The sequence below is a fragment of the Lepus europaeus genome, chromosome 13 (genome assembly GCF_033115175.1).
Source record: "Lepus europaeus isolate LE1 chromosome 13, mLepTim1.pri, whole genome shotgun sequence".
NCBI lineage: Eukaryota > Metazoa > Chordata > Mammalia > Lagomorpha > Leporidae > Lepus > Lepus europaeus.
Window position 1 is genome coordinate 8,592,707 of NC_084839.1, and position 14,248 is coordinate 8,606,954.

General features: G+C 40.3%; 1 protein-coding gene across 1 annotated transcript in view; it reads right to left on the bottom strand.

Moving 5' to 3' along the window:
- The window catches only part of ROCK2 (Rho associated coiled-coil containing protein kinase 2), a 147,936-nt gene that overhangs the window by 23,235 nt on the left and 110,453 nt on the right, over positions 1-14,248 (bottom strand). Inside the window, exons 8-20 of the mRNA XM_062208963.1 lie at positions 13,667-13,758; positions 12,738-12,897; positions 10,599-10,659; positions 9,996-10,007; positions 8,732-8,811; positions 8,528-8,576; positions 7,822-7,957; positions 7,274-7,365; positions 6,809-7,055; positions 6,319-6,425; positions 4,583-4,742; positions 1,624-1,784; positions 1,065-1,249 (exon numbers count right to left, since the gene is read on the bottom strand). Of these exons, the coding sequence (XP_062064947.1) occupies positions 1,065-1,249; positions 1,624-1,784; positions 4,583-4,742; positions 6,319-6,425; positions 6,809-7,055; positions 7,274-7,365; positions 7,822-7,957; positions 8,528-8,576; positions 8,732-8,811; positions 9,996-10,007; positions 10,599-10,659; positions 12,738-12,897; positions 13,667-13,758 (1,542 nt within the window). The remainder of the gene's footprint in view (positions 1-1,064; positions 1,250-1,623; positions 1,785-4,582; positions 4,743-6,318; positions 6,426-6,808; positions 7,056-7,273; positions 7,366-7,821; positions 7,958-8,527; positions 8,577-8,731; positions 8,812-9,995; positions 10,008-10,598; positions 10,660-12,737; positions 12,898-13,666; positions 13,759-14,248) is intronic.

Below are 14,248 nucleotides of genomic sequence, written 5' to 3' on the forward strand. Positions count from 1 at the left end.
GAAGCAAACTACTATTGCCCCCTTTTACAGATGTGATAAAGGGCTCAGACAGGTTAAACATTTTGGCCAATGTTGATTAGCTAGTTAGAAGCGGAACTGACATTCTCTCTGCAGTCTGTCTGGCTCCAAAGTCTACGTCCTTCCCACTCTCACCTTGCCTCTCATCGAATGACTGGGATCCAGTGTAAACTTTTGGTCATGATGGGAAGGAATAACATACTACTAAAAGAAAGAATGGGGGGGCTGGCGCTGTGGCGTAGCAGGTAAAGCCGCCGCCTGCAGTGCCAGCATCCCATACGGGCACAAGTTCAAGCCCTGGCTGCTCCACTTCCCATCCAGCTCTCTGCTATGACCTGGGAAAGCAGTAGAAGATGGCCCAAATGCTTGGGCCCCTGCACCAGCGTGGGAGACTCAGAAGCAGCTCCTGGTTCCTGGCTTTGGATCAGCACAGCTCTGGCTATTGCTGCCATCTAGGGAGTGAACCAGTAGATGGAAGACCCCCCCCCCCCCACAACAAACTCTCTCTGTGCCTCTGCCTCTCTGTAACTCTACCTTTCAAATAAATAAATAAATGGTTTTTTTTAAAGAAAGGGACAATTTTAATATTGATTTTAATATTATTGAATATTTTTATGTTTTCCATTATGTATGCAAATACGTTTTCAATTTTCTGAGTATTACAGTATATCCTATGAAATGATTACAATTTACATGATGTTCGCCTAATTTTCAAATAACCCAAGTCCAAGAAACTAAAGGAACAAACAAGCCCCTGGAGAGCGAGCTCGGGGGGTGACTGCAGAACTGTAGGAGCGTGGAGGGAAAAGCCCAGGCGTGTTTGTGATGCAGCTCCCACACTTGCCCTGTCATCACACCACAGCTAGGTGGCAGCAGTAAAATGCTGGTGGGGAGACAAACATAACGTTCTTGAACAACAGCGGCACTGACACACCACTTGTACAGAAAGGAAGGGACAACGTGGTCAAGAGAGTAAAACAGCCAGAGGAAAACCCGCGGTGCCCAGAGTCCACTCACATGAGCCCACCTGCGGGGAGCGCACTTACTTGCGGAGCTCGGCGTTCTGCTTCTCCAGGCTCACCCTCACCTCCGTGAGGTGGCTGTTCTCCTGCCGCAGCTGCTTCTCCGACACCCTCAGGCTGCTCACCTGCTGCGTCTGCATCTTCAGGTCATTCTGGGTGAGGCAGCGCTTCTGGGTCTCCTGCTCTATTTTTAGTGTCAGGTTTCTAACCTAAAAAATAAATTTTATACTTGGGACTTAAGTAAATTATTGTGATTTTTCTTATTAGTGAATCTGGTAGCAAGGATGGTGCCATAAGACAGACACTTGTCTCAGGAGGCAGTTAAATTCAGTTCATACTAAAATATGTATTATTTTTCTAGGAATGTTATATTTTTAAAATAAAATATGATGTTTAAGGTAAAACAACTTTAGAAATTATTCAGTTATGAGTCATTTACCATATCATGGAAATTCAATAAAACCAATAGGACATACAAAATTTTTAAAAAATTATTAAAGTACGAATAGACTGTCTCAGTTAAACCCAGTTTCCTTCGAACTCACTAACTGGTTTATCATGCACTCGCTGACGCCTCACGTACATCTTCGTTCAGCACATCCTTCTGCGTGAGGAGCTCACTCAGCTTCTGCTGCGACTGTTTGAGGTCGCAGTCTAACAGAGAGCATCTCTTCTCAGCTTCCAGCAACAGGTTCTCCACTTTCTGTTTTAATGTCCTTTCCTCCAAGAGCTTCTTCTCCATTTCTGTTACAATAAAAATGGAGCTAATCAAGAATTTGAAACTAAAAGAAGCATGTCAAATACATGCCACAGTGCTAATAAACATTACAGTAAATGATGTTGCTTTATTATTATATTCTTATTAATTTCACTCCTCTCAATATACTTAAAATGTCAGGAATTCTATGCCTGAAAATTAGAGGAGCTTCATTTTCAGGGTATTAAAAATACTGTACAATATTACACGTGTTCTTAATGGATGAAGGATAATTCTGCCTCTGTTTATAGTTCTGTAGGATGCATACATTTTAAATAAAGATCCATTTTCTTGCTACTCTGTGTCTCTCATTACTGTTTTACCTTAAAACATTCCAGGCAGATTCTATGACTTCTCGGCTCACTCCATATTCACATATTATCATGTAGATGGTGAAATTATGTTTTGGGGAGACCAAAAAGGACAGGATTCTAGAATCAAACTCCCTTGAAGCCCTGGCTGCCACTAAGTATTTAATCACACAAATCAACCTCGTTGGGCCTGTTTCCTTACCTCTAGGTCGGAGATAATAGTATCTACGCTTCTAGGAATGCTAGGAACATTTCAAGTTAATACATGTGTGACACTTAGATGCTGCCTGGCACATTATTGAAGGAGAATTTTTAAAGACCTGAGAAAGGGGCCGGTGCTGTGCTGTAGCAGGTTAAGTGGCTGTCTTCAGTTCCAGCATCCTATATGGCTGCTGTCTGAGTCCCAGCTACTTCACTTTCGATGCAGCTCTCTGCTGATGCGGCCTGGGAAAGCAGCAGAGGACGGCCCATATGTTGGGCCCAGCCACACATACAGGAGACTCGGGGGAAGCTCTTGGCTCCTGGCTTTGACCTGGTGATTGGGGCCATTTGGAGAGTGAACCAGTGGATGAAAGATCTCTCTCTCTCTCTCTGTAACTCAGCCTTTCAAGTAAATAAATAAAATTTTAAAAAAAATCTAAGAAAATGCCCACAATGTTATTTTTTTAATTTAAAAAAAGTATAGAAAATGGAGAAAATACACAAAATACTATCCTGATTAGCAGGATTATGGGTACTCTGCTTTTTTCTTTAAACTTTTCTATATTTTCCTAAATAATTTACAATGTACTTTTCATAATCCGAAATGACAGTTATTCTTAAAAACCTTCTGTTCAATTAAGTTAAAGGGGGAGGGAAGAAGGCAGGAAGGGAGAGAGGAGAGGGAGAATGAGAATGAACCATCTCCCAATGCTGGCTTCCTGCCCCTGTGTCACAGAGCTGGGGCTGGGTCAGGCCAAAGGCAGGAGCCGGGAACTGAACCTGAGTCTATCCACATTCGGTGTCAGGGACCTAACTGCTTGAGCCATCGCCTGCTTCTGCTCAGTACGTGCGTTAGCAGGAAGCAGGAAGGGAAGCAGAGTTGGAATGTGAGCCTCGTAACTCCAACACAGGACATGGCTGTCCCAAGTAGCAACATAACCACTGCATCAAAGGCTCGCTCCCAGAAGAGATTTTCGAAGGCCTCTTCTATCTCAAACTGAAGAGCAGGCCAAGTTCATGTCTAACCACGTAGTTTCCATATTAACTAAGTTATCATAGTTAAAAGACTATTGTTTATAGTTACAGGATCATTGCTAGTACAGTTAAAGGATAATTGTTTGATCAGCCCTCAGTCCAAATCCAATTAGGGCTCCTCTGCTCCTTCTACCTGATGTTCACATTTAATTACCATCTATTATAAAGCTGTATTAGGTAAAATTAAATCTATGAGTTCTCAAGCTTTAATAGTGGTCTTCAGAAGTGCTGAAAACGGATATACCCTGTGCTTACAACGAATCACAGCCGGCACTTCCAGGCACGCCACAGGTGCCGCTGCACAGCAGCCTACCACCACCACTGTCTCCCCTGAGAGCAAGGCACAGAGAGTCTAAGTGCCTGGACAAGGTCACACTGCTAGTCACTATCTGGTAAATCAAGTTTGCAATCCGAGAAGGCAATGATACGCTTCCATAATAGCTTTGTTCCCCTACAGTTCCCAATATTTGACAATAAAATATAAACAAATATTTTTCCAAACCAAAGAGTTCAAACACTAAATTAGTTTTTGGGAAAATGCTGCTACAGAACTCTCTCTCAACAATACACACCTTGGGGCCTGTGTGCGGCCTAGTGGTCAAGCTCTGCTTAGGACACCGTCCCTCACATCACAGCCCCTGGGGTTGAGTCCTGGCCTCGCTCCTAAGTCCAGCTTTCTGCTAATGCAAACACGGTATGAGCAAAGTGCTGATGGCTCAAGTAGCAGGGTCCTGTCCACCCATACGGGAGAGCTGGACTGAACTCCGAGCTCCTGGCTTCAGCCTGGCCCAGTCCAGGCCACTGCAGGCATCTGGGGAGTGAAGCAGCTGACGGGGCCGCGATCTCTTTCTGCCTCTCAAATAAGTGTTTGTTTGTCTGAAGATTTATTTATTTATTTGAAAGTCAGAGTTACACAAAGAGAGAAGGAGAGGCAGAGAGAGAGAGGTCTTCCATCCACTGGTCCACTCTCCAATTAGCTGTAACAGCCAGAACTGCACTGATCTCCAGCTGGGAGCCAGGAGCTTCTTCTGGGTCTCCCACATGGGTGCAGGGCCCCAAGCACATGGGCCACATTCTACTACTTTCCCAGGCCATAAAAGAGAGCTGGATAGGAAGTGGAGCAGCCAGGACTTGAACCGGTTCCATATGGGATGCCGGCACTGCAGGCAGCGGCTTTACCTGCCACGGCACAGCACCGGCCCCTAAACATTTTGTTTTGTTTTAAAGAAAATACATACCTTTCATGGCTTCTGATTTAGCTTCTTCAATGGACTCATAGATCTTATTTTTATCTGCTAACCGTGCTTTTGTGGTCTTATGTTCAGCTTCTTCTTGTTCTAAGCTCTGCTGAATAACTTTTAGTTGGTATGTCATGTCTATTTCCATGTTGCTCTTTTCCTATTCAAGATTTAAAATGGCAGTTATCAACAAATTGCTGATCACAATTTCAAAAACTTTCAAACTTGTTTTTTAACAGGTTTAATATTAGTGTCCAGTGTTTCCCTTGCTCTCCTCATCTCGACTCCATGTAATGGTGAACTCCATCCTCCAGCCCTTCACCTCCTGCATCTGTCTTCCATAGCTCTGCTCGGCTCGTTTGGAGCGCTACCTGGAGACCGTGTAACCTCAACACATGAGCGACGCTATTCTCAACATCCGACTCCAAAAGCACCCTCTGTCTCTCTCTTCCTCAGACTCAACGCTGCTCCTGAAGCCGTCCTGACACTCCCACCGCTGGACTCCCCATGGCCCCAGCTCCTGCTCATCTTTTTTGTGGCTGCTGACACTTCCCTTCCCCAGCCTTTGGATGCCGGTGTTTGCTGTAATGTTTCTCCTCCTCCTGTGCATTATTTCTCAGACTTGTAAAACACAGCCAACACTTTCCTTTGGTAAATCTAAACCCTCGAGATCCCACCACCATTCATCCATAATCCCCTCTCAACAGACTTGTTCTGAGAATCTTCATAACAGAAGTCAATTTTCTAGACATACACTCCAAAGATTTTCTAGTTTATTGGTTCTATAGTTCATATCACAAATATTATATGATTATCTCATTTTCAAATAAAATCTTTAACACTAAAAATGATTTTTCAGACCACATAATCCACCAAGAGTAATTAACTCTGCTCCAAAAAATCACTAGTATACATAGGCTTTTCCCAGCTGGGGTCTTCCATTCACATGGCTTAAGCTACTTACACACCACTGATTATCAAATATTCCTAGTGTCTGTTACTTCCTGCCTTGAAGATATTCTATTTTGGCTGTCCCATAGGCACTTCAAATATTAGAAGACTAAGATGGGTTTTTCATTGTCTCCTCTGAAGAGGTGTTTTTCCTTTATTCTTTGTGAATTAACGGCACCACCATACATCTGACTGTAACTGACAAACCTGAGATGTATCCCTGCTAGCCACCTGGCTCACCACTCCTCCCTCAGTGCTGCCAAGTATTCCTCCCACACAATTTCTCAGCCACGCCCATTCCCACCCTCCTGACGACTGCACTGCCTGATTCTCCGCATCCCTTGTCTGAGTTACTGACAGCCTCTGTCTAGTCTCTGTCTCTCTAGTTTCTAACAAAATAATAACTGGGTAGACACAAGAAATCATCCCTAGTTCCTGGTGTTTTTAAAGATAGACTTCTAAGTGCCAGAGCCATGATGACTTTCTCTTCTGTAACTTTAGCCATGTTATGGTCGAAGCTGGAGAAAAGCGGCATTCTCAGCACACACACTCCGGGAGAGCCCCTTCTTTCATGAGCACCCAGCACACCGCAGGCTGCATGGATGATGCTATTGTAAGCCTGAAAATACACCTCTCCCGTCCATACAACTTAGTCTAAATAGAAAAGTCCATGAATATGAGGAAATACACCAGTTAGTGATTTCCTTTATTTTAAAGTGACTTCTCTAATCTGAAACTGTATTATCATTTTCTTACATAAAAGTGCAAAGGTTAGTAGCTTTTACCTTTTCCAGATCAGTGAATCTCTCCTGTAGTTGCCTCTTCTCCAGTTCTATTTTTGCTAATAAGATTTTGCCATTCTTTAAGTCTTCTTCTAGGCCAGATATTCTACCTAAAAATTGCGACATTTTAAAAACAATAAGCCCACAAAGTATATACATTCAATTAAGAGTAAAAAATTTGGAATCCACCTTATATTCTGGAGTTGTTATTTCTGAGTAGGCGCTTTATACTTGTTAGGATAGCACTTTATAGTTAATTTAACGGGAACCCAATCCACTATCATAATGAATTTGATATTTAAGATCATTCTATTTGAAAGTAAACCTCCCATTCATAAAATTTTATACCAATATATTTGCAATATTCTAATGGAACACAATAGCAGTATATTTTGCAATGTGCTGTTCTAGCACATCATCCATCACCTAAAGTTAACTTTAAAATACACATCATCAAGAAAAGTCCAGTGTGATTTTGAAAGATTTCGAATACCTTGTAAATCACTGATCATCTCTGATCCATGAGTTCGGTCCCTCCTCTCAGACTCCAGAGCTGACTGCAGATTCAGAAACTCCTTTTCAAGCTTCAGCTTGGCAGTCTCCAGCAGGCAGTTTTTATCCTGTAGATCTCTATTGTTGGATTCCAGCTGCTGAATCTGTTTTGAACTTTCTGCCTGTGTTTTTCTTAATCGGGCTGCAGCATCAGATTCTGTTCGCAGCAAAGCATTGGTTTCATCCAGCTGTTATTCCAATCAAAGTCAAACAGATACATATAAAATATGTGAATTTATTATCCCATTACAAGCTATTTAAAACAAAAATCTAAATATATTTTTTCTAAGGATTTTCCGCTAAAATGAGAGGCAAAGGCCTTTTGCAACACTGCCAATTAAAACTAATGTTAACAGGCAATCATAAAAAAGATCAATATATTTATTGCCAACTGAGATCAACTTACTTGTTTCTGGAGTTGATTCACTTTCTCAGTGGATATTTGGGAATTCTGATTTCTTCTTTTCAAATCTTCAAGCTGATCTTTTAAGCTGTTAACTAAGACCAAAAAAAAATTTCAGTGGTAAGCTCCAACACAATGCATACATATACAATACACACGTGCACATTCTCATGTTTTTCTTTTCTATTTGTTAAGTAACTTATTTTTATTTATTTATTTATTTGAGAGGTAGAGCTACAGAGAGAGAGAGGGAGAAACAGAGAGAAAGGTCTTTCATCCACTGGTTCACTCCCCAAATGGCCATAATGACCGGAAATGGGCCGATCCTAAACCAGGAGCCAGGACATGGGTGCAGGGGCCCACGCACTTGGGCCTCCTTCCACTGCTTTCCCAGGCCATCAGCAGAGAGCTGGATCGGAAAAGAGCAGCAGGCCCTGGAACCAGCGCCCACACGGGATGCCGGCACTGCAGGCGGAGGCTTAGCCTACTACACCCGTGTCGGCCTCTCTCATTTCTTCCTTGGTAAGCAGCTACCATTCTACGCCACACACCATCGTTTTCCAGATTGCGCTTCCTGTCCGCCTCGTGCTCAGCTTTGCGCTGATACTCTGCATTCTTGTGCTGAAGAAGCGCCTTTTCTCTTTCTAGTTGTCGCAGTGCTGACTCCACAGTTTTCCTTAAGCTGATCTGAAATAATGCTTGGAGTTATTATCGAAGGGGAGTGTATGTAACAATTCAAACAAAAAATATTTAAGTCACCTCAAAATAAGAGACACCTCAAGAAAAGTGATCACTACTTTTTGTTAGAACCTTCACAATGTTTCATGTCTGTAACACAGCACACTACCCTTAAGTAATTGAGACTAAGCGTTTTGCTCACTACTGCCAAGATAAACTTCCTATAACTTTCCATCACTATTGAACTACCATTATTTAATATTAACTGAATAAAAAAGTTACAAATAGGAATTTTTAAAAAAAATCACTTTCTGCTTTTAAACCATGTCATTAACCGTAATACAAATGCAAGCATTTATTTGGAGTATCTACACATAATAAAGCAACTCAAGTTTGCAAAAATATAACCAAATGAAGCTTAGGGTATGGAGGTTACCCTGTAACAGTCTTCTCCACAGGCTACAGGTTTTACTATATACCAAGATATGCATTACCAAAGTATTAAGAGAAGTAGGCAATTAAGTCAGACATCAGATTTTTACCAGCAAAAATGTTAATAAAAGAACAGGACAACTATACCTCTTCTTCTAGCTCCTTTGCTGTTTTCTCTAGGCGAGAATTAACAGATCTAAAGAATTTCAAAAAGAAATAGTAAATAATTCTAAGTTACAAAAAGCATAGTCTATACACTCAAAACAATTATATAATTACTGTGTAGCTCTCCTTTTAATAAAATGTATAAACTTTAATTTTTAAATGTAATTATTTATCTTTAAAACATACTTGCACTTCTGCTCCAGCTCCTCTTTGGCTTGTAACTCATTGCTAAGGTGTTCTTCTAACGTATATAATTTTTTCTGAATCTGTCAAAAAAAAAAAACCCTGTAATTAAAATTTTTGTTCATATTTAAAGATGAGAGGCTAAAATAAAACAATGGCCAATGTATTTTATTTTTCAGTTAATACACCTATCATCACTACATTGGAATACGGCTTGGACCTTCTTAATGAGACTCACTGATACACGGAAACATTCCCCATCTCTTGCTTTCTTGCTCACGGTACACACGTATGTATGGTGAATATATGAATGAGAAGCTCAAATTATGGCAGGATTGTTTTGCCAAATTCATCATAAATAAAGGATACCATTCTGACACCCCAGTGCTGTTGTACAGAATGTTTACTTAAAAATACGGTCACTATATGTGCTCATGAAATGCAGATAAAAGGTCTATATGAGAGAAAAACATCCATCTGAATATGCACAAAAACATATTATTGTTCTGAGAAAAAACATGAGCTTCGACTATATACCTTCCCACACAGCGGTGGGCACCACACAGGATGTAAGGAGAACTGAACTGAACGGCTCAGGAACAGACAGTTAACTCCAAGTCATCGCTCAGTGTTCTCCCTCGCCACGTCAGTCACTAAACAAAGCTGAAATTCTAGATCCTACTAAATAATCCGTATCTGCAACTTCATTTCCTTTTTAAAGGATTTAACTTTCTGATGTCATTAATCTAACAAGAGCCCCAAAGGGTGGTGACCTTTTAATCTACCTGACAAAGAAAACAAATGAGTAAGCTCAAGACAGAACAGCTAGTGAGCAGCAACGCCAATTAGCACTGATGCCAAGGCTCCTGCCACTCTTCCTTCTAGTGATTAAATACTTCACATATCTCAAGAAAAACTCTTCTTTTCCCATAAAAAGATTATATAGACTAATAAAGAGTCACGTTTAACTGCTTTTAGCTGCCACTATATTAGTCTAATTGGAGCACTCCTGCTAATCACAAGTTCCTGCTGCCAGTAACAGACCTTTGATAAATGAAAAAAAGGAAACCACATACAATGTATCTTAAACAAGAGACTTATAGGAGCAAGAATGAAAGGGCTAGTCAGTCGAAAAAAGGCTTGGGAACTTCTCTCCTCCCAGACGTGGCACTGCGACACCAGGAAACTATGACTGTACTACAACACTGCTGGGGGGTGAGTCTTCCTCAGGTTTTCAGTATTAGTGACAACATCAACATCAACATACCTCTTGACTTTCCTATTTAAAACAAAACAAAAAACACAGAGAATATTGAAATTCTTTTTATGTTCTGTAAACACAAATCCTAACAAAATCATCCAACCTACCCAATTCTAAGTCCGAAGAAACAACGTTTAGCATTTAATTTTATTTTCCCACAAATGAAAGCAGCCTCTAGGTGTACGATTTAGCTTTGCATATACTTACAAATTACAGAGGTCACAAAATATTCTTTGATAAACAAAGCTATCCACTACATACAGTCACCCCTAAATATGAACTTAGAATGTGAATCTATCCTCTACTTCTATACCTTATAGCTCTCTCACAGCACTGATCGTAACATTTTCCAACTAGTATTACAGTTGTTTATAAACCTATTCAGCATGTTTGCTACTAACTTCAGCCTAAGGCCATGCATAATTCATCTTTACATCAGTCACTATGTCTTACAATGAATTACTCCAATATTAGGCTGACCTGTATTAGACAAGGAACGCCATCTAATGATATAAAAAGTAGTATTAAATGAATTCTTAAAAAATATGGGTTATGACTAAAGCATTTGAACACATGACTAAAGTAACCATAGCAAAAATTTACACATACTTCATTTTTCCTTGATTGTACAGAATCATTTTCTCTACAAGATGGGGAGTCACTTAATAACCTAGAAGGAAGGAGAAGGAAAATAAATTTCTTTGCATTTCACCTTAATCCATTTTCGATCTTATTCAACTACATTATTCTTAGAACTAAATAGCAAGCACAAAGAATTTCTCTTTCTTTTCATATCTATGTATTATTTAAATGGAGAAATAAACGTCTCCCTCTGGACACCCACATCATTTTCAGTGATTCAAAATGCCAAACTTTCCCAGTCTTTAGTTTTATTGGGACTAGAGTCACAAAATAAACTATACTTTCCTCCCCTTCATTTCATCTGAGTTTCTATAACAATTTTATTCTTATTCTACCCCATCTTCTGGAAAGAGACATTTCTACCCATTTTCAAAGATAATGTCTCTTGATCCCTGAGTCTTAATCTAATACAGCAATCATTATCTGTAGTTTCTCTCCACTCCCTTAGACACGCGTGGGTCTCTCTTGGCATGGACACCCCCATTTGGTCAGCATTAGATAATTTTCAGAACATTACCATTACCACGGTGACCAACTCATCCTTGTTTGCATGGAATTTTCCGGGTTTCAGAATGGAAGCCCTATGCCGACCAGGGCAAATTCTAATGGTTGGTCACTCCGGTAATTCCATACAAGGATATCCAAAACCCATCAACAATGCTTCTCAGATGTCTTTATTGCCTCACTCAACTATTTAACAGTTTGTGATGGCACCACACTATTTTTTAATTATTTGAGAGGTAGAGTTACAGACAGTGAGAGAGAGACAGAGAGAAAGATCTTCCATCCATTGGTTCACTCCCCAGTGGCCACAATGGCCAGAGCTGTGCCGATCCGAAGCCAGGAGCTAGGTGCTTCTTCCTGGTCTCCCATGCGGGTGCAGGGGCTCAATGGCTTGGGCCATCCTCTACTGCCTTCCCAGGCCACAGCACAGAGCTGGACTGGAAGAGGAGCACCAGGACTAGAACCAGCACCCATATGGGATGCTGGCACTGCAGGCGGAGGATTAACCTACTGCGCCCCAACACCGGCCCCCTCACTATTAATCCAAAGTCCCTTCCCAAAGCATACAGCGATACTCTGTTACATTATTCTTCTCTGAAACTCCAACTCCACTGTACTTGCTTATGTCAACACTCACTTCAGTCAACCACTAATTTCTGAATGGCCTGTGCCAGGCTCTGAGCTGGATGAAGAGGGGACAGGCAGGAGATCAGTCTCCTGAAACCCTGCAATAGTCATGACACAGTCAAATGCCCCACAGCCAGGCCCTGCTGGACTACGCCACTCTGCTGCCTCCCCTAACCTCCTCGTTCCTTGGCCATCCAAAACCCTTTCTTCGCCCAGTACATCAGGGATGGCTACTGTTACGATAGACTTAGACTTGGCAAAACAGGCTACCTCTTCCTTGGAGTCTTCCCTGACTTTTCCTTATCCACTCAAAAGAATATGGCCTCTATTTTTCTTCTGAACCACCTCAAATTCTCATCACCTCTTTTGAAGGCAAAGCATCACACTCTACCCTACTCTAGGACAATATAATTCTCTTACAACCTTCATGAAATGGTCAGCTCCAACAAAAGCAGGTCCTTGTTTTTATTCTATATCCCCTCCAATGGCCGCCCCAAACAATACAGAACACTGCCCTGCAGGGGCTGGTGTTGTGCACAGTGGGTCAAACCACCCCTGCAATGCTGGCATTCCATATAAGCCCAAGTTTAAGTGCTGGCTGCTGCACTTCTAATCCAGCTCCCTGCTTATATGCCTGAGAAAGCAGTCAAAAATGGTCCAAGGGCTTGGGCCCTTGCTGCCCACATGGGAGACCTGGATGGAGTTCTTTGGAGAAGATCTCTCCCTGCCTCCCCTCCCTCTCGCTTTATGACAAATAAATCTTACACACAAAAAAGTGCCTTGTACTCAAGATAAATGAACATAATATTCAGAAACAAAAGAAAATGAAATTTAAAATAATTTTCCAACAATCCTTTAAGAAAAACTCAAAAACTTAAAACATGTTAACACTATTTGATATATGTCATCTCAAAAAAGTATTATCATCCTATTGGTAGACTCCGAAAAGAGTAAAACTTAAAACAAATCACATACAAATTCTCTCTATAGTAGGTAAATCCTATAAAAGGCAGCTGATTCCCCACAAAAGCTTTAGGAATTGGGAAGGTTTCTACATCGCCTTTATCATCTTCAATGTCGTCGAAATTGCTGCTATCTATGTCACTGCTGAGTTCAGGGACCACAGGAGCTGCCGCTAATTGAAAGAAAAGAAATGAATTATTTCACTCATAACCAAAATGCAAAATATAAGCCACCCTACTTGTTTTATTATAAATCAATACATATTATTAATAATGCTTAATTATACTGACATATCAAATTTCAGTTGCATCTTTCATTTTATCATTTTGTACAACTGAAATTTTAGTAATGTATTACTATGAGATCACCTTTAAATACAGATTAATCAATTTAAAAGGGAAAGGTATATGATATTATTCTAGGTGTTGAAATTTACAAGCAACAATTACTTGCACAATTATTCTGTAGGGTGTTCAGTTTTCTACTTCTCTAAGCAGAAATATTTCTTACCTTTAAAATGAATCAATATCACATGTACATGACATAAAACTGAATTACTGCATTGTGCCTTACCAGGACACAGTCTCCACACATAATTCTAATTTATCAATTCAAATTAATAAAGTATTTCCCTATTCTGAAAAAGTATTGATACCCACAAAACTCAACTGTGAAAATTAAAGAAATGTATAAAGCTTATTGACATGAATATAATGAAAGTATTTGGAAATACTGCTAATAAATATGTATGTTTATTAAAATGGTGAGAAAACATTAATTTAGTTATAAATATTGCCACAGGACAAACGTGAAATGAAAGCTCTCAATTTAAAAAAGAGTTAGTATTAAGGGGTCTCAAACATGATTGTTATTTCAAAAGAGGGGTCTATTTATATGATTTAAAATGTGATGGAATGGAAATATTTAATTTATTGACTTACTCTCTCTTATGTTATCCCAATTCCATTGATCATTCTTAAAGAAAGGATGCTGTTTGATTTCTTCTACCCCATTTCGCCCAAGTCGTACCTCCCTAAATAATGCAGTTAAAGATTGTATTATAAAAATAAAATTATGAAAAAATAAAAATATTAACTCAACTCAACAGTTTAGCCAGAACAAAGACAACACATGAATTTGAGATATTCTTAGTAAAAGCTTCAGCTTAACTGTTTCCCCAGAATAAGCCACCCAGTTTATATCCTATGATCTCTCCAGATCGATGAGAAAGCCTGCAATGCAGTCAGGCCCTAGAAAGTGGAGCATACGCTGCCTACAGTCTGTGTCCCATGGATCTGGGTCCACGAGCCTTTCAAGTAAAAAACCCTCCTGCATGTGCCAAATCACACGAGCAACCTCCTGCAAGGGAGGACGACACGGTCTAGCTTCCAGCACAGACAAGGCATTCAAAACTCTCCACAGAAAAATGTCTTTTAAAAGTTCTTTTCTTCTTAAAAAAAACTCACACATTGTATCCGGAGCTACTGATATTTACTGTGATGAATTCTATCTCTATATTTGTA